General features: G+C 47.9%; 2 protein-coding genes across 5 annotated transcripts in view; one reads left to right on the plus strand and one right to left on the minus strand.

Annotated features, from left to right (window-relative positions):
• The window catches only part of NTN5 (netrin 5), a 29,110-nt gene extending 17,541 nt beyond the window's left edge, over positions 1-11,569 (plus strand). For 2 of the 3 annotated variants that reach the window (XM_060281642.1, XM_060281643.1), the window contains exons 2-6: positions 2,697-3,682; positions 5,093-5,281; positions 6,265-6,414; positions 10,186-10,386; positions 11,231-11,569. In XM_060281642.1, the coding sequence (XP_060137625.1) occupies positions 2,752-3,682; positions 5,093-5,281; positions 6,265-6,414; positions 10,186-10,386; positions 11,231-11,559 (1,800 nt within the window). In that variant the 5' untranslated portion in view covers positions 2,697-2,751 and the 3' untranslated portion in view covers positions 11,560-11,569. The remainder of the gene's footprint in view (positions 1-2,696; positions 3,683-5,092; positions 5,282-6,264; positions 6,415-10,185; positions 10,387-11,230) is intronic. The other variant, XM_060281644.1, reaches the window with a different exon arrangement.
• A 2,031-nt stretch (positions 11,570-13,600) lies between these two features.
• Positions 13,601-23,433, minus strand: LOC118095017 (sulfotransferase 2B1-like). 2 transcript variants are annotated; one of them, XM_035135862.2, is made up of 8 exons: positions 23,386-23,433; positions 22,149-22,255; positions 18,263-18,410; positions 17,666-17,874; positions 16,239-16,365; positions 14,997-15,091; positions 14,673-14,853; positions 13,601-14,515 (listed from the first exon to the last, which is right to left on the minus strand). In XM_035135862.2, the coding sequence occupies exons 3-8, from the start codon at positions 18,405-18,407 to the stop codon at positions 14,376-14,378; spliced, it is 897 nt and encodes a 298-aa protein (XP_034991753.1). In that variant the 5' UTR covers positions 18,408-18,410; positions 22,149-22,255; positions 23,386-23,433; the 3' UTR covers positions 13,601-14,375. The 2 variants fall into 2 exon arrangements, with proteins under 2 accessions (XP_034991753.1, XP_060137628.1); XM_060281645.1 differs by lacking the exon at positions 23,386-23,433 and having other exon boundaries at positions 22,149-22,367.

Genomic DNA, 23,433 nt, shown 5'->3' on the forward strand with positions numbered 1-23,433 from the left:
TTAGGTTGCCATAAGAATAAGCCGGCGACTCAGGTGGCGCTGTGGGTTAAACCACAGAGTCTAGGGTTTGCTGATCAGATAGTCGGCGGTTCGAATCCCTGCAACAGGGTGAGCTCCCATTGCTCGGTCCCAGTTCCTGCCCACCTAGCAGTTCGAAAGCACGTTCAAAGTGCAAGTAGATAAATAGGGACCGCTCCGGCGGGAAGGTAAACGGCGTTTCCGTGTGCTGCTCTGGTTCGCCAGAAGCAGCTTTGTCATGCTGGCCACATGACCCAGAAGCTGTCTGCAGACAAACACTGGCTCCCTCGGCCTATAGAGCGAGATTAGCGCCGCAACCCCAGAGTCGGACACGACTGGACCTGATGGTCAGGGGCCCCTTTACCTTTACCTTTAAAAATAAGCCATGCAGCATTTCCTTCTGGTTATTTTGCAACCCTAAGGATCAATAAGGAACACAGAGAAAATTGAAAATCTGACCTATCCTAATCCACAGATGAGGACTCCTCAATCCCTAGGTTTGGTCATTGCTAAGAGAAGCCTGCCGCTGCCCCATAGAGAGGGGACAAACTTTTCTCCATTTCCTCTCACCCTCCATACAGTACTTTTTTTCTGCCCTGAAGTGCAATAGTTGTGGCCTCCTTGGGGAACTAACATGTTTACTCAACCCCCAGCTGTCCTGGCACGCAGGGAAAATTGAGAATTTTGGCTTAGCATAATCTCACAAATTAGCACTCCTTGAGCAGTCATTTATTTTTAGACGTGCACCGCTCTAAAGTTATACCCTCCTCTCTCTCTCTCCACCCCCACCCACACACTAATAACCAGATGCAACCCCTCATTGCTTATTACCTCCTCCCTTTATTTCTCTCCCCCACCCCCAGCCTTTGGGACTGGGTTAATTCCCATTCGTGCCTCTACTGTGAAAAGGGGGTTTAAAGCTAGTTTCTCATGCTCATTAAATTCTCATCTATTTGGCTCTTTGGGCCTAGTTTCTAGATTGAAGCGGGTCGTTGAGATATATGTGTGTGTGAATTATTGTTCCATGAACGATCACAGAGCAAAGAACAGGTGCAGCGACAACTTGCAGGGTGTGTGCGCACACACAAATTCACCTCCCTACTAGTGATTACCAAGGAGTGGCCACCCGCAGGGGCATCCTATTTTGGGGCTTCTACAGATACCCTGTTTATTTAGCAGTATCATACCGCTTTAAGCAGTTCTGACTTTCCCCCAAATAATTGTAGGAAGTTTGTTAAGGGTGCTGAAGGAGGCCACAGATCCCCACACAGAGCTACAATTGACAGAGTAGCTTAACAGTCCTCTTCGCAGGGAATTCTGGGAACTGTAGCTCTGTGGGTCGCATTTTCCCAGTGGCAAAATATTGTACTTTGAACACTAGGAAAATGTGGCATCTTGCAAGACAAGTGAGATCTTGAGGGGGAAACCTTTTGATTGCATGCAGCAGAATAACAGCCTCACATTTATTGCGTTTTGCATATAGTAGTCCTTAAGAGGACGAGAGAGAAAGTGGGGAAAGGATAGAATTGGGGCCCCTGTGGGCATCCTCTTCATGGTGAACTTGCGCTCATGATGGTATCGGGTGGTCATACACAATCCCACTTTCAAAACTGTTTGCACCTGCGTAGGTTTTGGGGCAGACATACTGCTCTGTTTCCAATCCATGCATGTCTCATGGCTTCCTGCTGAAATCCTGCAGCTACCGTAATTGTACCAGAAATGTTCCAGTCATTCCTGCCTCTGGCTTTTGTTGTGCTATTGTGCATGGGTGTAGCCGGGGGGGACAGCTACCCCCCTCAATAAAAATCAATAAAATACATAGCAAACTGAGGTTCTGCCCCCTCCAACAAAAGGCCTGCCCCCCCCAAATATCCTGGCTACGCCCATGCTATAGAGTGCCCCTCCAGCTGGCAATGGTGTGATTACTTTGGGGGAGCATCACTGAACAACTAATAAAGCAGAAAAATGTGTGGATGGTCCAGTATGAATCCACCACTATTACTGCATCAGGGACATGTTGTAGAATATACTGTACCCTCAAAAAAGCACCCGTCTAGGAAAGCTCTACGTTGTTGGAGAAATAGCGGGGTAAACTAGACAGGAGTGAATGGGGAAAGGTGGTTGTTTGCAGAACTTCCTTCAAAACAGAACAAAAACATTAAAGATACATCCAAATAATTCAATACAATATATTGTGCATGTCCAGCACAGGCTCAGCATCTTATAAGAAACAAAAGATAATTCCAAACAGACCTAGAAACAAAGTTCTCTCTCCTTTTAGCCTCCCTTTTGCCTGGAGCGGCATTCACTTTCTGGAGAGGCTCATTTTCGCATCCTTACTCCCACAGAGCCTGAGAACAAAGACAACAGCCACCACCCTTCCAAGATGGCGAAATTGCAGTTCAATAGCCTCCCATGTGATCTAAAGTTAAACACCTCGTCAGAGCTAGCAGAGAACAATAACAGTTAATTATCAACCCATCTAGGAGCTCAGAAAGCTTAATATAACTCCTGGAAAATCCCCATGTTAAAGCCTTCAGCAATACACATTCAGGTATTCTCCATTTCTGTGTGAATTAAGCAATTATACATAACAGTTTTGACCTTTTCTTCTTCCCCGATTGTTGATTGTCGGCAGCAGTCCAACTACAACCATGATCTCCCTCCTTCTTTTCCAGGTGATGTATAGTTAGCTTTCGGCTCCTGGTTCATTCCCCTCCTGCCCCCCTAGAGATGCTTCACTTCCCATGGGGCTTTGCAGTTTTCCTCCCATTCCTCCTGGGCCTGGCGTCGGACCCTCGCGATCCCTGCTACGATGCCAACCATCACCCGCACTACTGCCTCCCTGAACTCTCTGAAGTGGCCTCGGGGCGCCTGGTGGAAGTATCCAGCACGTGCGGGAACCCTCCCGGACGACTGTGCGCCTTCCGGGACTCCGCTGACCCAGCCTCGAAATTCTGCCAGCGCTGCAAAGAAAATGCCCACTTGCCAGAGTTCCTCACCGACGCCGAGGGCAGCGCCACTTGCTGGTGGTCCCAGCCGGCAGCTAACGCCACACTGACTTTGGCTCTAGGACGCCGGGTGGAAGTTCTCTATGTGGCTCTGCGGTTCTGCTCCCCGCGGCCAGAATCCCTCGCAATTTACAAGTCAATGGACTACGGGCGCACCTGGGTGCCCTTCCAGTTCTTCTCCACGCACTGCCGGCGGCGTTACCATTTGCCGCCAACCACCGCCATCCTAAAACACATGGAGCACGAGGCAGCTTGCGTCGAAGCCCAAACAGCCCCCAAGCCCCTGACTGGGGGGCTGGTGGCCTTTATGCCCCTGGCAGGTCGTCCCTCCGCCAGGATGTTTGAGTACAGCCCCGTGCTCCAGGACTGGGTCACAGCTACTGACCTCCGTGTGTCGTTCGACCGCATGCACCCGACACGGGTGCTGGGGTTGCGGAGGAAGGAGGCGTCCTACGGAGTGGCGGAGCTGCAGGTTGGGGCCCGGTGCAAATGCAACGGACACGCCTCACGGTGCGCAGCCGGCCGGGACGGAGGGGCACCCCAGTGCGAGTGCCGCCACAACACAGCCGGGCTGGAGTGTGACACCTGCAAAGCCTTCTACTGGGACAGGCCCTGGCAGCGGGCAACCCCCAAAGATGCGCATGAGTGTGTGGGTGAGGCAGAGGGAGAGGCTGAGTGTGCAAGGCCGAGAGTTACTGCGTGTCCACAGCTGGGCTGAGCTGCTCATTTAGAGCTCATCCACATTCCCTTTCGTGCCACATTTCTAGGCACAAGTCCGGGTTTTCCTGGTCCGTGTCTGAGTGCGTTTCTTCTCCAGAGCTGCGGTTCTCAGAGCAGCTTAACAATCAATCCCTCTTCACAGGGAACTCTGGGGATTGTAGTCCTGTGAGGGCAATAGGGGTCTCTGAACAGCCCTTAAGCAGCTACAGCTCCCATAATTCTTTGGGGGTAGCCATGGCTGTGGCATCACAGCATTTTAAATTTACAGTGTGATTGTGGCCCTTGTTTCCTTGGGCCCCCTCTTCCAAGATTTAGCTTTGTGTATTAGATCATAGCCCTACTCACATTCTTACAACCATGTATAACAGCCTTGATGGCTTTTACAGCACAATTCCACATAGAGTTGGAAGGAACCGCAAGGATCATTCCACAGAGGGACAATTTAATTTTTAAAAGGGGCAATTTGAGAATGAGTTATTAATAGTTAATGGTCTTTTAGGCTTCCTCTATGTGAATAGGAGTTCACTTTTTGAATAATAAGAATTATATGTCACAGGGGGAGGATCAGGATTTTAGAGATGCTTAGGTGGGGCATGGCCAAAAAAAAGGTTGGGAACCACAGATTTCTAGTCCAATCCCCAGCAATGAAGGGATCCTTTTGCCCAATGTGGGGCTGCAAGCCATGACCCAGAGTCTCATGCTCTACCAACTCTGCAGAGGCTGGGAATCTCAGGCCAGGGGAGCCAAATGTGGCCCTCCAGGCCTCTCTACCTGGCCCTTGGGGCTTTCTCCAGGCCACACCCACTCCCCAAGCACACATCCCAATTGCCCTCCTTTCCGCCCCTCCTTGGGTGTTTTTGCCTGGCTAGAATGTGTCCTTGCTTCTTGCTTGCCTGGATGAAAGGAAGGCAGAGGTATGCGAGCGTGTGAAGAAACAAGCCACTGTACAAAGGAAAACTTAACATTCGTTTCTCCACCCACTTTTGCTTCTGGCCCCGCCCACTGCTGATTTGTGGCCCCTGGGTGGTTGCCTAGAAGGGAATGTGGCCCTTGGGGTGAACAAGTTTCTCCACCCATGGTTTAGAGTATTGGACCATTATCAGTGGTGCAGACAAACACAAACATAATTATTAATCCAGGCTCTTGGACAAAGGTGTACCCTGACTCCTGGCAGGGCTGGCCTTTGTTCAAGGAGAAATTGGGAACTGGGATATGCATCTACAGAGGTGAGAGGCTCCAGGGGTGCAGGGTGTGATGGGGGTTCTTGGGTGGGGAAGAGATTTCCACAGGGCTGGGGGGGGGGCAGCTGGCAGAGCTGATAGACCCCCTTCCTGCGTCCTCAGCTTGCGACTGCCACCTCCATTCCCACCGTTGCCGGTTCAGCATGGAGCTCTTCGAACTCTCGGGGCGCAGAAGCGGAGGGATCTGCTTGAACTGTCGCCACCACACGGCGGGGCGCCACTGCCAGTACTGCCTGCCAGGCTTCAAGCGGGACCTCAGCAGGCCCATGGTGAGCAGCAAGGCCTGTAAAGGTGAGTGGGGTTTGTAGGGGCAACACTCCCGTGGAACCCAACAACAGCAGAGAAATGAAGGGGACGTACGTACCTGGGCGGGCTTAGCCCTGTCAATGTCCAATAAGACACAAAGGAAATAAGAGAAAGTGAGGGTACAGCCTCCTGACAACCGGGATTTATTTGTCCCTCTCACGCTGCCCAGAATCCTGTGGGCATCTGTGTAAGGTTTCAGGGAATTTTGATCTCCTGCTCCCCTAAAATGGCCACACTTAGAATTAGGGAGAAGCAATGGGAGTTAGGCTGCTACTAGATGGGTGTTTATGGTGGAATAAATGCTGTGCACGCACACACTAATTTATTTTTTTTAATGTTGGCATCATCAAAGCACCAGCCCACATAATTTTTCATATTTAATCTGGATTTCACCATTAAGTAAGAGCAACCCACTGTACTTCTGCAGTCACTACTGGTGTGGAAGCTTGTTAGTGCATTTTGGGGGGGGAGCCAGTTCAGTGAGTAGTCCCTAGGGCCACACACCCTTTCTTCCATTTGCTCCTCACCTGAGCACAGCTTCACCCCTTTGTGTCCTTCATGGCTTCTTCCACCGGGGCATCTTGGGAAATGTAGTTTTATGAGAGTCCTCAGAATTCTGAGAGATCCTTGCAGCTTTCTCATTAGAGTTCCTTGGGTGAGGAATGACGTGATATTTACAGTGGTAGCACAGGCGTGTCTGGATCCTTTCAGTCTTGGAGTCTAGAACTGGAGATATATAACCTTTACCTAAGTTGTGTGTGGCAGGAGGGGTGGTGGAGAGGAGAGAGAGTCTTGACAGGCCCTCCGCGTGGGGCACAGCAGTGAGAAAGTCTACACAGCAATGGAGTAACTAACAATGGCACCTTCTCGGAAGACCGTCCTGGGAGAGGGAGGGGCAGACCGGTTCCAGAGAAGCTCGCAGCATTCTAAGCCACTAACACCATCTCCCCATTTTGTTTCCTCTCCAGCCTGCCAGTGTCATCCCATTGGTGCGGTTGGCACCATTTGCAACCAGACCACAGGGCAGTGCCAGTGCAAGAATGGAGTCGCCGGCCTGACCTGCAACCGCTGCGCTCCAGGTTTCCAGCAAAGCCGAAGCGCCCATGCCCCCTGCATGCGTGAGTGCGGCCACTTTTCCTGAACCCTGCTTAGAACCAGCCTCTCATGACGGTTCAATCAAAAAGGCTATGGCACCCACCTGAGCCACTGCTTAATTTCTGGAGGTCAGAAACCTTCGTTTCCGATGTTCAGAACTGAGTACTGGTGCTTGCGTGTCCAAAATGGTATAATCCGGGCAAAACAGAGTGGTTTCAGCAGCCTTTGCAGAGCCACATTGTTGGCAGAAGTGCAATATGAAGGGGGGGGAGGCTAACAGAGACACACACCCCCACAAAACATCCCAATGGGGACTGAGAACGCTCAGTAGCCACAGAATGCTGACTGAGGCTGTGTATGTATTACAGTTTACTCCAGCTCCAGTGCACACCCACAGCTAGTGTCTGACGCCAAGTATACATAACATTAGCCACAATCCATATGTGCCCCGTAGCTTCTTGAGAAACATCGCTGTTGATGCATTCTCCTTAAACCAGCTGCCATCTGGTTTGAAAACGTAAGCCACAGTTGAGCTGAGGTGTGTACGTCAAAGATAGTTATTGTACGTCAAAGATAGCTATTGCACATGTGCAGATGACAGCTTCGTTGGAGTTGCGGTGGAAGGGGGCTGTTGCAGGCCCATGGGGAAACAAATCAGGTAACAAGCATCAGGTGAAGACATCCTCTCCCCCTCTCCGGTGTGTACAGCAAAAAAAAATATTTAAAGTCTTGAAACGCAGTGGGAGGGGCTTGGTCTCGGTGCATTTCAAGCTGCTAATGTGGACATAGCCTGATGGTTGGGGGGGGGGGGTGACAATAAATCCTGTTGGGAGGAAAAAACAGAATGGAGTATCCTATGGGGGGCATGACAGACTGGCTGGAAAACTGAATAGGAGCACTTGACACTTCTCTAAGATAGACTACATATTGGAGCCCTTTATTTTCTACCCAGTGTCTGGTTGTGGGCACCTGCATATGGTTTTCAGTACAATAAAAACAGAAAGCCTTTTAAAAAAACAACCCTCAAAAACAGAAAAAAAGTTCCACCCTCGGTAACAAAATACAACTTCCAAAGTGTTGAGTTAAAGTAAAGCACTCAGTTGTACATTATATACTCAATTTGTAGGTTGTACAAACATAAAGGTAAACTTTATATATTCCATAAAATAAAATATACACTACAGGCAAATATTAAGAATGCAGTCCTATAATCTGCTTATAGGCCAAATACCTGTTAAATGTAAGAGCTCCTTAGAGGAATCTGCCAGACACATTCAACATAAAGTCCTCTTCAGTGGCCAGACATTTGTAATCTAACACAATAATATCTATAAAGAAAAGTGGTTAGTGCTGTACCTCGGCTGCGGTGGGGGCGGGGGGAGGCTTAAACACATGAACACATCCCAAGACATTATCTTATCATAAAGACTTCAGAACTGGAGTATATATGAAACTTCTCCAGTGCAAGGTATTTAAATCCTGCACAGGAAATGAAAAATACAAATTCTTGGAATTAAAATAACGTAGGCACGCTATAAGGGCTGCATCCTTAATATTTGTCCACTGTATATATTTCACCTTATGGAATATTAAGAGTTTGTTTTTATGTTAGCATAACCTACAACTGAGAATGTTTTACCTTAACTGCGTCTCTGAAGTTTTGAAAACTCAATAAAGTTGCTGCCGCCACCTCACTGCTGTATTCTCTTCAATATGGTACCAAGGCAATATCCTTTTCTATATTAAAAGTTTCATAAGCTAGCCCTATCTTTCCCCTGATCCCAGTGTAGTAATATATCAGCGACTATATTTTTCAGGGGTTGCCCATTTGTGGGATGCTGTCTCCAGGGAACCACGACTCGCACTGTCATTGTCAATTTTTAGGAGCCAGACTAAGACATTTTTATTTACCCAAGCTTTGTGTGGTTAAATTAGCCTCTACTGCACAGCTCATCTTTTAGTGGGGTGAGGTAGGACTTGTCTTCCTTATGGCATTGCTGGGCGAGTATTTTAGGAATTTTGTGCCATATGTTATTTTCTTCAATTTGGCTTTCCATTGATTTTCTCTGTATTTTATGTTGCTGTAATGTTGCTTTGATATATTTTGTTGTTGAATAAAGAACCTAATGCAATAAGGCTTCATCAGCACTATCTATCTATCTATCTATCTATCTATCTATCTATCTATCTATCATCTATCTATCTATCTCTATATCTCTATATCTCTATATCTCAGTATCATACCATTTTAAACAGTCATGGCTTCCCCCAAACAATCTTGGGAATGTTAAGGACGCTGAGTTTTTAAAAGGCCTCTATTCCTCTCACAAAGCAACAAGACCCAGGCTGGTTTAACAGTCAAGCCTTCTTCCCTGTGAACTCTGGGAACTGTAGCTCTCTGAGGGGAATAGCATACCCTCCAACATTTCTCCAATGAAAATAGGGACGTCCCATTCCATAATAATAATTTTACTATTCATACCCCACCCATCTGACTGGGTAGAGTATAAAACATTATAAACATTTTTTTAAAAAAAAACCCAGCTTCCATATGCAGGGCTGCCTTCAAATGGCTCTGGGGTCGGAAAACTCTGTACTAGGTTGCCATACATCCGGAATTTCCCAGACATAGCCGGCAAACGGGCGTCGGAAACAGTGTCCGGGTGGAAACCGCTGAAATGTCTGGGGAAATGCGAGCGTATGGCAACAGCCATGTCGGCAAAAAAGGCTCAACAACTTTTCTGTCCGGACTTTCACTTTTTGAAATATGGCAACCCTACTCTGTATCCTCAACATTTCTCCAATGAAAATAGGGACGTCCTAAGGAAAAGTGGGACATTCCGGGATCAGATTAAACCAGGACGGCTTCTCTAAATCAGGGACTGTCCTTGGAAAATAGAGACACTTGGAGGGTCTGGAATAGAGGTTCCTTAACAACCCTCAGCATCCTTAGCAAACTACAGTTCCCAGGATTCTTTGGGGCAAGCCCTGACTGTTTAAAGGGGTATGGTGCAGCTTTAAATGTATAATGCAGAATAAGAATAATATCCTGCCAATGGTGGTGAACAGAAAGCCCCTCCAATAACCTTTCCGTCACTGTTCTGGAATGAGAAGGCGCTTTGAGAGGCTCTGCCTCCAAGTAGTTGCTAAAACAGGAAATGAGGTCATAGCTGTGGAAGCACATGTGTTCCAGAAAACCTTTGATCTTTTATCTTTCTGCAGGCGATGCTATATCAGGAAATAACTTCATAGGTAGCGTAAAGATCCCATCTGTAATGGAACTGATGCTGACGCATGCGAGATAGCCAGGCTCTGGCCTTCCAGCAGTGCCATTCAATTTGTGTGTGTGTGTGATTCATTACAAATAATAATAAAAATAAAAATAATATTCTCTTGAGGGCTCATTGTAATACTAAGGACAGTCAGCATCAGTTCAGGAGGGGAGGGTATGGGTGACACCCAGTCAAATCATGGAATCCAGCGTCGAGCTGAGGAATACTGTGAGTGACAGGTTCTTCATCATTCTGTAATCAAAAGCAGAATAACTGATCTAAAAACAAGTTGGTACAGCTAGACTTAGCGGCACACATGCATTTAAAGCACACAGCTACCCCCAAATAATCCCGAGAACTGTAGTTTACCTCTCTCAGAGCTGCGATTCACAGAACACTTAATGAACTACAGTTCCCAGAATTCCTGTCACACCAGGTTTTCCTCTCTTCTGGGCGAAGAATGTTCTTTACTTTAAAAAAAATCAAAATCAAATGGTTTCCTCTATATCTTCCCTCCCACAGGGATACAGGAAGAGATGACGACGACCATCGCCCCGCCGCAGGAGTGGAATGCAGGTGAGAAAGAAGGAGGGTTGATTTGGGAGGTGGTTTTACACCAGCCTAACCTGATGCATTCAATAGGTACTGAATGTCAGACCCACTGTAAGCCACCGCGAGGACGTGTCCAGATGAACCTGAGGAACTACTGCAAAAAGGATTACGGTAATTCACACTTGTGTCTGAAACCCCAGCTCCCTGCACCCTTTCAGCTCTCTGCCACCAACCTCGCTGTGTGAAGTTGTTCTTTGCAAATGAGTGAAAAGGCGGCTGAACCCAGAAGTGATGCCAGAGACCTCTGACATAGCTCAGTCAGTAGAGCATCATACTCTCAATCTCAGGTTCGTGGGTTCAAACCCCATGTTGGGCAAAAGATTCCTACATGGCGGGGGTGGTGGTCCCTTCCAACTCTACAATTCTGTAATTCACCTTTTCTCCTCCCCCTCCCCCCCCAAAAAAACCTGCCAGGAAGCCCTTGGGCTATGAACTATCCTAACTGTAGGAAAGATTATGGTTTTGAAATGAGAAAGCCTGGAAAATCCCACCTTTAAAGGAAAATGTACGGTGAGATGTGCAGGCTTGTTCATGACATAGTTCCCACTATCTGCACATCGTTGCTGGAAGCACAAGCCTTCTGGAAAGTATTGGGTTTTGTTTTTGCAAGGGATGACATGCCCAGCAATGACATCACAGGCTTGAAAATGAGGGCCAGGAGATGCTCCAGCTTCTGGGGAGGGAAGAACAGAACAACTTACAAAGGGGGCGAAAGGTCCCAGGTTCAATCCCAGGCATCTCCAGGTAGGGCTAGGAATGGTCCTCTGCCTGAATCCCTGGAGACCGACAGCCAATCAGTGTAGACAATACTGATGGAGGTGAACCAACCATCTCACTCAGTATAAGCAGCTCCCAATGTCCTTGTGTGTGTGACGCCATAGCTGCAGAGCAACATCATGCAACCGTTTGTTGCGACTTCCCAAGGGTCATTTCTTCCTTTTTCTGCCACTGCCAGTTCTCCGCGCGCAGCTGTTGGCCATGGAGAAGTCGGGCACGTGGTGGCAGTTCACGGCCTCGGTCCTCACCGTCTACCGCCAGCGCCGGGTGCCCATTCGGCGGGGCGAGCAGCCGCTCTGGGTGCCTGAGCAGGACCTGGCGTGCCGCTGCCTCCACCTCCAAGTCGGCAAATCTTACCTGGTGATCGGCAACGACGAGGAGTCGCCCGACCCTGCCCGGTTAATCCTCGACAAAAACAGCCTGGCCCTGCCCTGGAGGGATGCCTGGGCACACAAACTGCGCAGTTTCCAGCAGCAAAGCAGGCGTGGGAAATGTAGACTCAGCTGAGTCAGCACAGTGGGGGGGTGGGGGAGCAGGGAGGTGGGCAGAAGGAAAACAGAGGGAGGGAATGGGGAGGCAAATGGGTACATTTGGTGATAACCCTCCACTTCCCTTGCTATTACAGAGCATAAGGGAAACACTTGGATTTTTAAGTGTTAGTTTTGAGGACGTCTAGGCCTCTCTTACCTCCTCCATCCTCTCCTGTGTGGCAAGTAAGGAACGCTTGAAAAGAAGTCAACGCCTGTGAATCCCAAGGCAAACTGACCTGATCTGCACCTGCCGAACTGAAAATGTGCAGACTGGAGCATAACTATCCCTCCGCATGTGTCTGAAATTTACGACGCATTTCCCCACAAATAAATAAATGCCAACATGCATATTTCAAGATAAAAGATGCTTTTAGAAATAATGTACGTTGGGATAAATGGTGTATTTAAATACGTATTTTGTGTGGGGTTGGTTCATTCATTTCAGTGGCAGGTTAATGTGGGAATGAGGATGGAACAGATTTGCAAATGGACACGTGAATTGGGCGTGCGTGTCTGTCCATCAGCAGAGGTGAAAGTACCACCCCTTTGAGGGCGGAGGGGCTGAGGAACTTCATTTTCACAAATGAATCAGCATCCCTATCTTACAGTCATGTCTACCAGGTGGTTTGCTCTGAGTCGGTGGCTGCTCCAAAGGAGGAGGGAGATACGTTTTGGGTTGGGTGTTGTTGAGATGCGCTGAAGCAGTGGGTCTACTTATTGCTTTCTGGCGGCAAAGCTCTTGCCAGCTTGCGAAACTTGCTCTCAGGCAGGGGAAAGGCATGTCATGTGTTTGTGGCAAGGCAGGAGCGTGCATCTGTTTCTCCCTCGCAACAGCCCCCCTCGGTGATGCGCAAGCTACTAGTAATATTGAGAGAGCTACTAGTAATATTGCAAATGAATAAAGGAAAATGCAGCCTACGTTCCTCACGGACTTAACTAACAACTCAAGTCTCGGGCGCTCCTCCTCAGTCAGAAGCAAGTCCCAAGGAGGGCAAAGGGACTTCCTCCCAGGTAAATCTGCTCCTACCTGCCTGCGCCTCTCCCTTGCTTCCACCTTGTCTCTTGCATGCAGGCACCCAGGACGTTGGGGAAGGCACAGGCCGCCCCACCCACACTGCAGCAACGGCGGCACACGGGCTCAGGCTCTCTTAGCTAGCAAAGCAGCTCGAGTGCCTGCTCCGAGCTGCTGCGTGAGAAGCAACAGGAGCAAAAAGAATAAGCAGAGCTTTCTGCGAGTTGAAGGAGTGCGGAAAGAGGATGGCGCTTGGCTTACTGACCAACACAGATAACAACTCACTCTCAAGAAGCAGGCCCCAGTGAGTGGGAAAGGACTTCCTCCCAGGTCAGGCCTGCCAGAAAGGAGAGAGATAGTCGCCTATAAATTTGAAGCAGCAGCAATCAAAGATATACGAGGCAAGGAGTGTTGAGGTTTGGTGGCAGAGGAAGAGTTAAGAGGAGAGAATGGGATAACCTAAAAACCATGATAGGGCGAACACAGCACAGCAGCATGTACTTGATTTAGGAAGCCTTTTTGCATTGCTATTGGTTACTGGAAAAGTAGTTTCTTGCTTCAGCATTGCTTCACCTGGGCAGTAAAAACAGCCCTGCGCTTCCGGTCAAAAAATGAAGGAGGGAGCAATCTATGGTACAAGGCGAACTTTGAGGCAGTGCAGGATGAGCTCATCGGGCCACATTCTCCTTGGTATGTCTAAAACAACTGCACCATCTAGTGGACAGTCGGGAGAGCTATTGCTGCTTTATTAGTTTGGGGAGGCAAATTTTTATAACCCATCGCGACTGCAAATAAAACAAAAGGAGGAGTTTGCAAGAGGAAAGGCAGACGAACCTGGCAAAAGCAAATGTTCTTTTGCAGTAAAGAGAGGCACAGGATTATTGTGGCACAGCAGGAAGAGAACTCCTTGCCTGGGGAACAAAATCTAGCATGTACGGGGGGAAAGGAAAGGGCAGACCCTTTGTCCCTGAAAAGCTAGCTTTCTAAATGCAGGGAGCATTTTATTTTGTGGGGGATGACTCAGACACACAACATCACCACCACCACCACTGCAGCTTGATATGATACTGTCAGAGGTTATTACGGCTACTCTTGAGTAACGACTTTCCACATACTTGTCTTTAAAAGAGTCTTTATTGGTGCACGTTATTTACAGTGTGGTGAGCTGTCGGTTTCATGTCCGCTTATTCCGTGTCAGAATCTGGCACTGCCCCCTTTCGGGACCTGGACCAACATAAGAGTCGCGGGACAGCGAATCTCCTCCCCTTTCTCCTCTTTAATTCCGGTGCCGGGTGAAAGGGTCTGCGCTCCGTCTTTTCCCTCTCCCCCCTTTCCATCTCTCTCTCTTCCCACCTGTGGAACAGGGGCTCTCCCATGCTGCCGGAGACCTGGCTCTCTCTCTCCGCCTCCTGACTAGCCCCTTCAGACCCTGCACTTTCCTGGCTGCTTGGGGACGAACTGCTCCTGATGAGAGGGGGAGGTTCTCTGTAATCTCCCCCCCTTACAGATACAATCCAAGAAAACTTTAATTCTTCCAGTTGTATACGCTAGCCCTCTGCTTTCTATCAGAGTGAAAAACTCCTACTGTTCATTGCTCAAAGCATAACCCTGCACTGGAATCCTCAGTAGTGCTGATAGCTAAGCTGGGACTCCTATATTATGTGAGAAGAGCAATTGTAGCTTTTGTGTTAAAAAGAGTAAGCTGGTCCTCATAACAAAGGATGGTGTAAAAGGACATTAGAACGGGAAATTCTGCACCTAACGTTTTCCTCTCCGAAACATTAAGGTTCCTGGTGGATTTCAGTTTGGAGTTCATCCCAAGGAAATCTGATCCCTGCGTCTTTCATCTTCTCCTGGTAGAGATGATGGAATGCAGCACTCTGCTCTGAAGTGAAATGATTTTTCCAATCTCCAGAAATCCCTGCAAAAAAAGAAAAAGAAAAAGGTGGGTGGGGGAATATGAGAGAGCTGGAGGGATCTTTTACTCTAGAAGACGTACCACCTCCTCAAATATTGAATTGCAAGTGGTTATGCCAAAGAATTCCCCCTCCCCAGGCTTTCAGGGTTGTTGTTTTTACCTTTCCTGAGGAAGGGGCTGATCTTTTGGTTCATAATATCCTCAGAGATGAGGCTATAGTTCACCATCTTGTTGCCCTTCATGGCTTCAAAAGAGGCATTCTCCACCACGGAGTCAACAGCAGGCACATCTAAGTCCTTGCCCAGGAACTGGCAGATGCGGAGGACACTGCCCCGCAAGTCCTGAGAAGGGGAGATGGCAAGGGTTGGAAGGAGCTAGACTGCCAGGGCCTCACAGTAGCCTAGAATGGCTTATGGGTCTGACTTGAGGGAGGACCAGGGGCTGAAGACCAAAGAAACCTGTTTTTTTCTTCTTAATAATTCACCTTCAGCAATTCATCATAGGTCAGAAGGAGAAAGTTTGCCTGGTCTTTGTAGGCCAGCCAGCTCTTGACATGATCAAACCAGGAGCCAAAGAGAACTAAAGAGAAACAGAGGGGTTTTTTTGTGTGTATGTGGTTTTAAAGAGAAGCAGCAGCAGCATGAAAAAAAAAGATTAAATTTTAAAAGATGCAATCCTACACACAGTCACTTGGAAGCAAGCACTATCAATTTCGGTGAGACTTATGAGGAAACTTGCATAGATTGTTCTTTTGCTGTCTACAATATTGTCCACCAGGATATATGGACAATATATATGGAAATAAGTGAATGAGAGAGAGGGGGAGAGAGAGAGAGAGAGAGAGAGAGAGAGAGAGAGAGAGAGAGAGAGAGAGAGAGAGAGAGAGAGAGAGAGAGAGAGAGAGATTGACAGCTGCTAAATCACCCTTCTCCATCCTGGTGCCCTCTGGTTGTTTTGAACTACAACACCCATCATCCCTGAGCATTGGCCATGCTGGCTGAGAGTTGTAGTCCAAAACATCTGGAAGACACCAGGTTGGGCAAAGGTGATCTAAGTGAATCTTTTTTTAACCGACAGCAGATTTTTAAGAACCTGCACGGCTCAGTTGCAGAGGGGAGCTATGTGCTTTTGGGGGGGGAGGGCTCTGTCTGTGTGTGTGTGGTCACACCACACCCACTTGTGGCCACACCCACCATTGTTTAATTGGTTCCAGGTTAAGCGGGTTTGACAGGTTGGAACTGACAACAGACCAATCGGATGTACGGATTGCATCTTTCACTTCCTTTGTAGGTGAACACTGCGACTTACTAGGAAATCAAGACTATTGGCAGGATTGCCATGTGAGATAGAACAGAGCCAAAGGCCACAGCATAGGGACAATGTGTGGGTCCAGCCTGCCCTCAACCAGCCCCCTTCCGCCTGCCTCCTTATTAACAACCAGTCCAGGAGGTGACACTGGCTGACAACCTCTTCCTTGGTCTCAGTGCTGCCTCTGTTGATTTCAACAGAGAGGAGGGTGGGGACAAAACCAGAATTAACGTGATCTAGCTATTGGTGGCTCTGGCTCTGCCTGCTATTGCTGCTAGCGCCACCTGCTGTCAGCCTCCTGGCCTTTCGTACGAGAAGCCCCGGCGGGGACCCAGACTACGCCGCTTGTGACCCCTGACACCTCCTGCCAAATGTCAGATCCCACTGCCATTCCCAGAAAACCCACAAGCTCATGTACCTTCCCCTGAAACAAACTTCCTGATGAATTCCCCAAAATCCTCCTCGTGCTCCAGAAACGAAGCCATCTTGGTGTAATAAAAGAGTGAGACACAGACATCCTTGGGGTCGCGGACGGTGTAAATGGCCTGGAAAAGAAAGTTTTGTCAGGCGTTGGAATAACTCTGCCAATGACTCTTCCTCATGCCGCGAGGCAGGCTCTCTCCTAGGGCACTCAATTAGGACAATTCAATAGTCTCTGTGATGATGATGATCATCATCATCATCATCATCATCATCATTATTATTAGATTTATATACTGCCCTTCATCAAAAGATCTCTGTTCCACCCCATGCAATGATTGGTTCCCTAGCATTGACAGTGGTACCATGCCCCTTCCCCCACTAATCATCATCATCATCCATTCTTTACCCTAATGTTCCAGGGCAGGTTACAACAATTAAAACACCATATTAAAAACAGTTTGAAACAACTTACAATAATGGAAATAAGGTGAGTACTAAAGCATACATCTCAGGTGTCAAAGGGCAAGGTAAAGCATAACTTAGGAGCTGCTGCCAAGAATGCCGTCTCCCTGGCCGCCACCCTCTGAGCTTCTTCTTTTAAAAATATATATATTTATTAAAGATTTCTTAGCTTACTAAAAAAAAAAATATGTGCATTGTCTCTTTTTTCAAGTTGTGTTTTCTACAGATCAGTTTTATTTGTCGTGAGACATTAGTGTTACATGCAGTGTTGTGTTAGGAAGAAAAGGGGGAAAGAAGGGGAGGGAGGAATGATAACAGCCTTATTAGAAAAACTAACCAATAAACTGAAACTTTATAGAAGTAAACTTTATAGAAACTTTATAGAAGTAAACTTTTATACTGAAACTTTATAGAAACGAATAGAAGAAGACGGCTTCACCCCGGTATGGCCTCCCTTTAGTACATACACAGCCCAACAAGACGACAAGAATCTGCCGACAGCATACGAATCAATCTGGCTAAGCTGATCCAAACACACACATACCCCACTCTCACACAAAAACAAATCTCACTACAGCCAACCAAAGACAACCAACCACACCTTAAGCCAGGCATCTCCAAACGTGACCCTCCAGATGTTTTCGGACTACAATTCCCATCATCCCTGACCACTGGTCCTGTTAGCTAGGGATGATGGGAGTTGTAGTCCCAAAACATCTGGAGGGCCAAGTTTGGGGGTGCCTGCCTTAGGCCACCCCAACCTCTCTCACCACCAAGTAAATACAACAAGCGAATAGTAAGAGAACCCCACACAAGTGACGCTGACACAAAACCCCACATATACACTAAGTGGAAGAACAGAAGCATTGCCACCCGACCCTCTGAGCTTCTGAGGAAACTGGGATGACCAAGAGAGCCCCCTCCACTGTACCTTAGCACCCAAGAAGGTCCTAGACTCACCTTAGCCTGTGAGGTGAAGAATGATTCTGGAAAGATTGCTGCGGGTAAGTGAGAGGTTATGAGGCGGGGGCACGTTTGGTTCTCCAGGTATTTCACCGCTGTGACCTGTTCGATCCAGGGCACCCGTTCCCAGCAGGGTAATGACCGTGAGAGGGTGGGATCCCCATTGTTGTGGATCAGGGTGAGGATTTCCTTCATCCAAGTTGTTCCTGGGAAAGGATGAAAGATGAACACCCTCTTGGCCTCTCCCCAAGGGAGTCACAGAGGGCATCTGCAGATGGGATTTTGAAATAAAAAGGAGCTATCCTGGTTAGCATCACCTCTCCTGTCCCCGTAACAGCTTCTCATGTGGGGAAATTCAACAGGTGCTGCTTTTTGAAAAGCTGTGCCTGTTGAATTTCTGCCTGTCCCGCAGCTGTTAAGAGTAAGGGGTGGGGGTGTTTTCCTGTGGAAGAGCATCAGTTGGGATCTGAGTATCTTCTAGATTCAAATAGAAAGAGTGGGGTAGACAAAAATGAGTGGATAGAGTTTGTCCAGAAACTCCGGGGAGGTGAGAGGCCAGGGGTGGGGTGTTGTGTGTGCTTTCAAATGGCTCACCAGATTTTGGATACGTGATGTTGAAGACGTCACTGTCTTGCACCTGGAAGCTCCGATGGGCATACCGAACGCTGTCTTCACTGTGCACTAGAGCAGGGAGGGTTATTCCACCGTACTCTATGGAGTGTGCAACCTGCCTGGCCATGGTCTTGGGATCGTGGGGAAGAAGTTGAAAAGAAGAAGACGCAAGCGTACACTTGTTTAATATTTGCATTTATTTAATTGTTGCATTTATTTATTTAATGATTGCATGCTTTAATCTGAATTCAGTTTCTCACTCATTTTAATATTGTTAATATTTCCCCTACTGTTTTTTTTACTGATGATTTTACTGCTGCGTTCTTTTTGCAAACCGCTTTGAGGTTTTGTTTTCTTCTGGTCTTCCTGTGCTCAGGGAAACAGTGGGTTGGAAAAACAAAGCAATTCATCCGGGCAGTCAAACCTTGGTTCCATGCCCCCACATTTACCCCTCTGGATAGCTCAGTTGGTGGAGCATGAGGCTCTTAACCTCAAGGTCATGGGTTCAAGCCTCTCGTTGGGCAGAAGATCCCTGCATTGCAGGGGGTTGGACTAGATGGCCCTTGTGGTCCCTTCCAACTCTACTACTCTATGCTTCTATATCCCGCCTTTTTCTCCAAGCTGATGGCTTACGTGGTCCACCCCCTCTCCATTTTATCCTCACAACAATCCTACCGGCCAAGAAGCTGCGAGGCAGCGACTGTCCCAAGTGAGCTTCATGGCCAAGTGAAGATTTGAGTCCTGGTCTCCCAGGTCCTAGTTTCACACTCTTAATCATTACACCATACTGGCTTTCTGTATGAATCTCAGAGTGTGTAAGCCCCTACAGCCCTTTATTGTTTATATTGAGTTGTTTTACTTGGGAAACTTGTGATTCATAAAGTCAACAAAGTGGGTATTGTGACCCACAACTTGGGTACCATGTACAGCAGAGGATTCTGATGGTGGGTGAGGATCAGATTATTCCAGGGGGCAGGAGAGGGGACTGTCAGTATCCCCTGTCAGCATCCCCTGGCTTAGGGAGGGAGTTCTCTGCAGCACCTCTACTCTCCATCTTCAAAGAAACCACAGAAATGAGAGGAGGGCCCTTTAACCAGCCAGGGAGGTGGAGCCTACCATCGCCCAGGTCTGGTCAGCCTACAGGGCGCTTCAGTTGCCTCCAGCTACCTGCAGGGGCAACATCTCTGTTGGCTCCCTTTATAGGGAGCTGGCCAAGGTCCTGCAGGCAAAAAACACATCTTGAGCCTCAGGTGCCCACAGAACTGGACAGTGCTAGTTAGGAACACATGGAGCAGCCTTGCACCAAACCAGACCATGGGTCCATCTAGCTTAGTACTGTCTACACTGGCTGGCAGTGGTTTCAGGCAGGAGTCCTTCCCACCCACCACATGGAGATGCTGGGGATTGAACATGGGACCTCCTGCATGAAAAGCAGGTGCTCTAACACTGAGCTACAGCCCTTCTCGCCTTGCAGCTTCATCAGCTGGGGTTCCCACTTGTGTACTGGCAGAGGGGGGGGCTCCTGGCTGGCGCAGATTTGCCACATTTGCTGAGGGGGAGGAAAGCAGTGGCAAAAAGGAGCATGCAGGCCTTGGCGTCCGCTGCCCTGTGCCAGAGGCCTAACAATCCTGCAAAAGTTGAAGCTCTAACCTCCCCACTGCAGCTCTTCTTTGATTCCCCCCCCCATCAATGCACTTGCAAATCAGCTGTCGTGCAAAACCATTGTTTTTCTATGTCTCTATGTCAGCAGAGGATGCAATGTGAAACTCGTAGATGTAGCGTGCTGTGCAAAAAGAATGTCGACTCCAGGATTCCCAGTAAAAGGGGGTTTCTGTGCCATACCCTTCCCAAAGCCTCCATCGAAGCTCAGTTGGTGGAGCATGAGGCTCTTAACCTCAAGGTCATGGGTTCAAGCCTCATGTTGGGCAGAAGATTCTTGCATTGCAGGGGGGTTGGACTAGATGACCCTTGTGGTCCCTTCCAACTCTACTACTCTATGAAACATAGGCTGCAACATCCTTCTCCGTGGGCAGTTCACAAAAATGGCGTCCTCCTTGTGGAACACCCTCCCTTCGTATGTCAAGGAGATAAAGAACTACACAACTTTTAGGAGACATCTGAAGGCAGCCCTGCCTGTTTCAGGAAGTTTTTAATGTTTCATGTTTTATTGGGTTTTTACATATGCTGCAAGCCGCCCAGAGTGGCTGGGGAAACCCAGCCAGATGGGCGGGGTAGAACTAATAAAATCATCATCATCATAAATTTATAGCCATGGCTCTCTTCCCCCAACTAGTGCTGCAGCCAATGAACTTAGGAGGACCCTGATTGACAACCACGAGGCTCCGGTACCAGGCCCTCCCAGATTCCAGGGAATAGAAATTTAAATATGGGGTGGGTGTATATGTAATTTTAGGCCCTCTGGGAATGGGAATAACTGTCGGAGAAGTAGACAATGGCAGGCAATTTGGGATCCCTCTGGGAATGCAAAGGCCTAGGATTGTTTACATGCCATACTTTTAAAGTGTATTTCCAACCAACCCACAAGAATCCTGGGAACTGTAGTTTGTTAAGGGTCCTAAGGAGTGTAGCTCTGTGAGGGGCAAGCAAGTTTTACTCACAGGGAGTCAGGCTGCGTGGACACCATACATTTAGAACACATGACTTCCCCTTGTTACCAGAGAACTGGTCATTGCGTGTACCCCCAACCTTAAGTCTAAGGCAGGCATAGGCAAACTCGGCCCTCCAGATGTTTTGGGACTACAATTCCCATCATCGCTGATCACTGGTCCTGTTAGCTAGGGATCATGGGAGTTGTAGTCCCAAAACATCTGGAGGGCCGAGTTTGCCTATGCCTGGTTTAAGGTATCAAAAATAAATGTTCACAAATACACAGGGGGAGGTCATTTGTTCCAGAAACAGAGAAGAACAGAGGAAAAGTTTCAAGAAGCAGCAGAAGGCTGAGATTATTTTGTCTATGCAAGGACATTTTCTGTGCGAACTGTTCTTTGGACATGCGCAGTGTGCCAAGCAAATGTTCTCCCACATTTCCCCATCACTTTCCTTACTGCAAAATTACTGGGTTGGGAGAGGGTTGTTGCCCAAGAGCTCCAAAGCAACTCTGGTGGTGAATGGCAAACTGAATTTGCCAGGATGCCACTGAATCCTGCCGAAAAAGCAGCATTAGTCTGACAGTACCCCCACTGAACTAACTGAGCTAAAAGCTGAACTTTTTAAACTTGGACTGATGCTTGGGCTTAACATTCCCATTTATATGTTGCATTCAGTAACCTCAACTGAGCTCGACCCAAAAGCTAATCCCATTTTAAACTGACTCAGGAGCAGGGAGTGGGAGCAGCAAGGAAGACTGAGCTTTCAACAGTTAGGATCACATACCCTCCAATATTTCTCCGATGAAAATAGGGACATCCTATTCCATAATGATGCTGATGCTGATTATGATATAGTATTTATACCTTGCCCATCTGACTCGGTTGCCCCAGCCACTCTGGGTGGCTTCCAACATATATAAAAACATAACAAAACATTAAACATTTTAAAACTTCCTACAGGGCTACTTTCAGGTGTCTTCTAAATGTTGTATAGTTACTTATCTCCTTGGCTCAGGGGCTGCATAACCATACCTGCTAACATTTCTCTGATAAAAATATGGACATCCTAAGGAAAAGCTTAGGACATTCCAATATCAAATCAGAAACTGGGATGGCTTTGTAAATTCGGGAGTGTCCCTGAAAAATAGGGACACTTGGAGGGTCTGGGGACAAAGGAGGGGAAGGGGAGATAGCTGTTTGCGAAGGCTTCTCTACTTGATCAACCCTTTTTATTTTCAATAGGAGGAGGAAACACTCACCTGTTGCCTCTCCTTTCACAGGCCCAGATCCCCAGCAGCAGAACCTGCTTTTACTGGCTCCTGGTAGCACGATCTCTGCAGGGGGTGGGGAAAATCCAGGCCACTCACTGAAAGACACACAAAAGGAGACTTTGTTCTTTGTGGAGGGAGGGATAGAGGGAGGCAGCAGAGCAAAACCAAGGCGACATATTTTGATAGGCAGCTCTCCTTTGCCTCATAGGAATAAAAGAAAAACCCAGGCATATGTGACCATATGTCTCCATCACAGCCAGCTCCTATCCGCACACCACTTCCTTCTTAATCATTGAAAAATAATTTTGTGTACGTGTGTGTGTGTGTGTGTTCTCAGTTGTTCTTGGCTTTGAAAGGCAATGCATGTACAATGCCTCTGTCGGGTAAGGAAGGCTTGGCGCCCTGACCCCCACTTGCAGCCTAGCCCCCAAACCTCCAAACCTGCATGACAACCCTTCCAAAGAACTACCGGTAAGAAGTTCTGAATTTCCACTCCTTATCTGGAAAACGTTACTGGTGAAATCAGGAATCCTGACTTCACCTAAGTCCGGGTGAGTGAGAATCCTTTTTACTGCCTAAGGGCTCGCTCCCATCTGGGTCATGTTTTAATTTGTTTATCGTTCATTCATTCATTCATTCATTCACCCATGCCACACATAATTTTATACACTTCTGTCATGTTGCCTCTTACCGGTCTTTTCTCTAAACTAAAAAACAACAACCCTACTTTCATCTGAAATCCACTTCCCTACAAATTCTCCTCACTGGATTTAGTTCTGCTCTCCAGTGCAACAAAAAACAAGTCTGCTGTATCCTCTGCATGACAACCCTTAGTTGAAGACAGCGATCGTGTTTCCCCTGAGCCATAGTTTACAGTTCAAATGGCACACTGCACTATGGTTACACTAAAGCGGAAGGGGGAAGCTTCTGATCTCCACACCGGAGGAACAGGGGAATGTGCACAAAGTGGGGCAAGGAGGCTGGGCTCATGTCCCTAATGCTAAACCATGGAGAGCGTTCACACATTCAGCAGAGAGTCCTCATGTGCTAAGTAAGCAAGCAAAGACTAAATCAAGGGTAAATCCCCCCCAATGTGAACTAGACATGGCTGGTTCACATCTAGTTGTGTGTCTGCTCCTCTGACGCTACTTCCTACATCCATTCCCCTAAAAGAAAACTTACTCCCTGCAACCATTCCCAGTTCCTTTTGACTGGACTCCCTTACCTTTAATAGCTGCAGAATATGGAGCAATTCAACAGGTGCTGCTGCTGC

This window comes from Zootoca vivipara, chromosome 13, assembly GCF_963506605.1.
Source record: "Zootoca vivipara chromosome 13, rZooViv1.1, whole genome shotgun sequence".
NCBI lineage: Eukaryota > Metazoa > Chordata > Lepidosauria > Squamata > Lacertidae > Zootoca > Zootoca vivipara.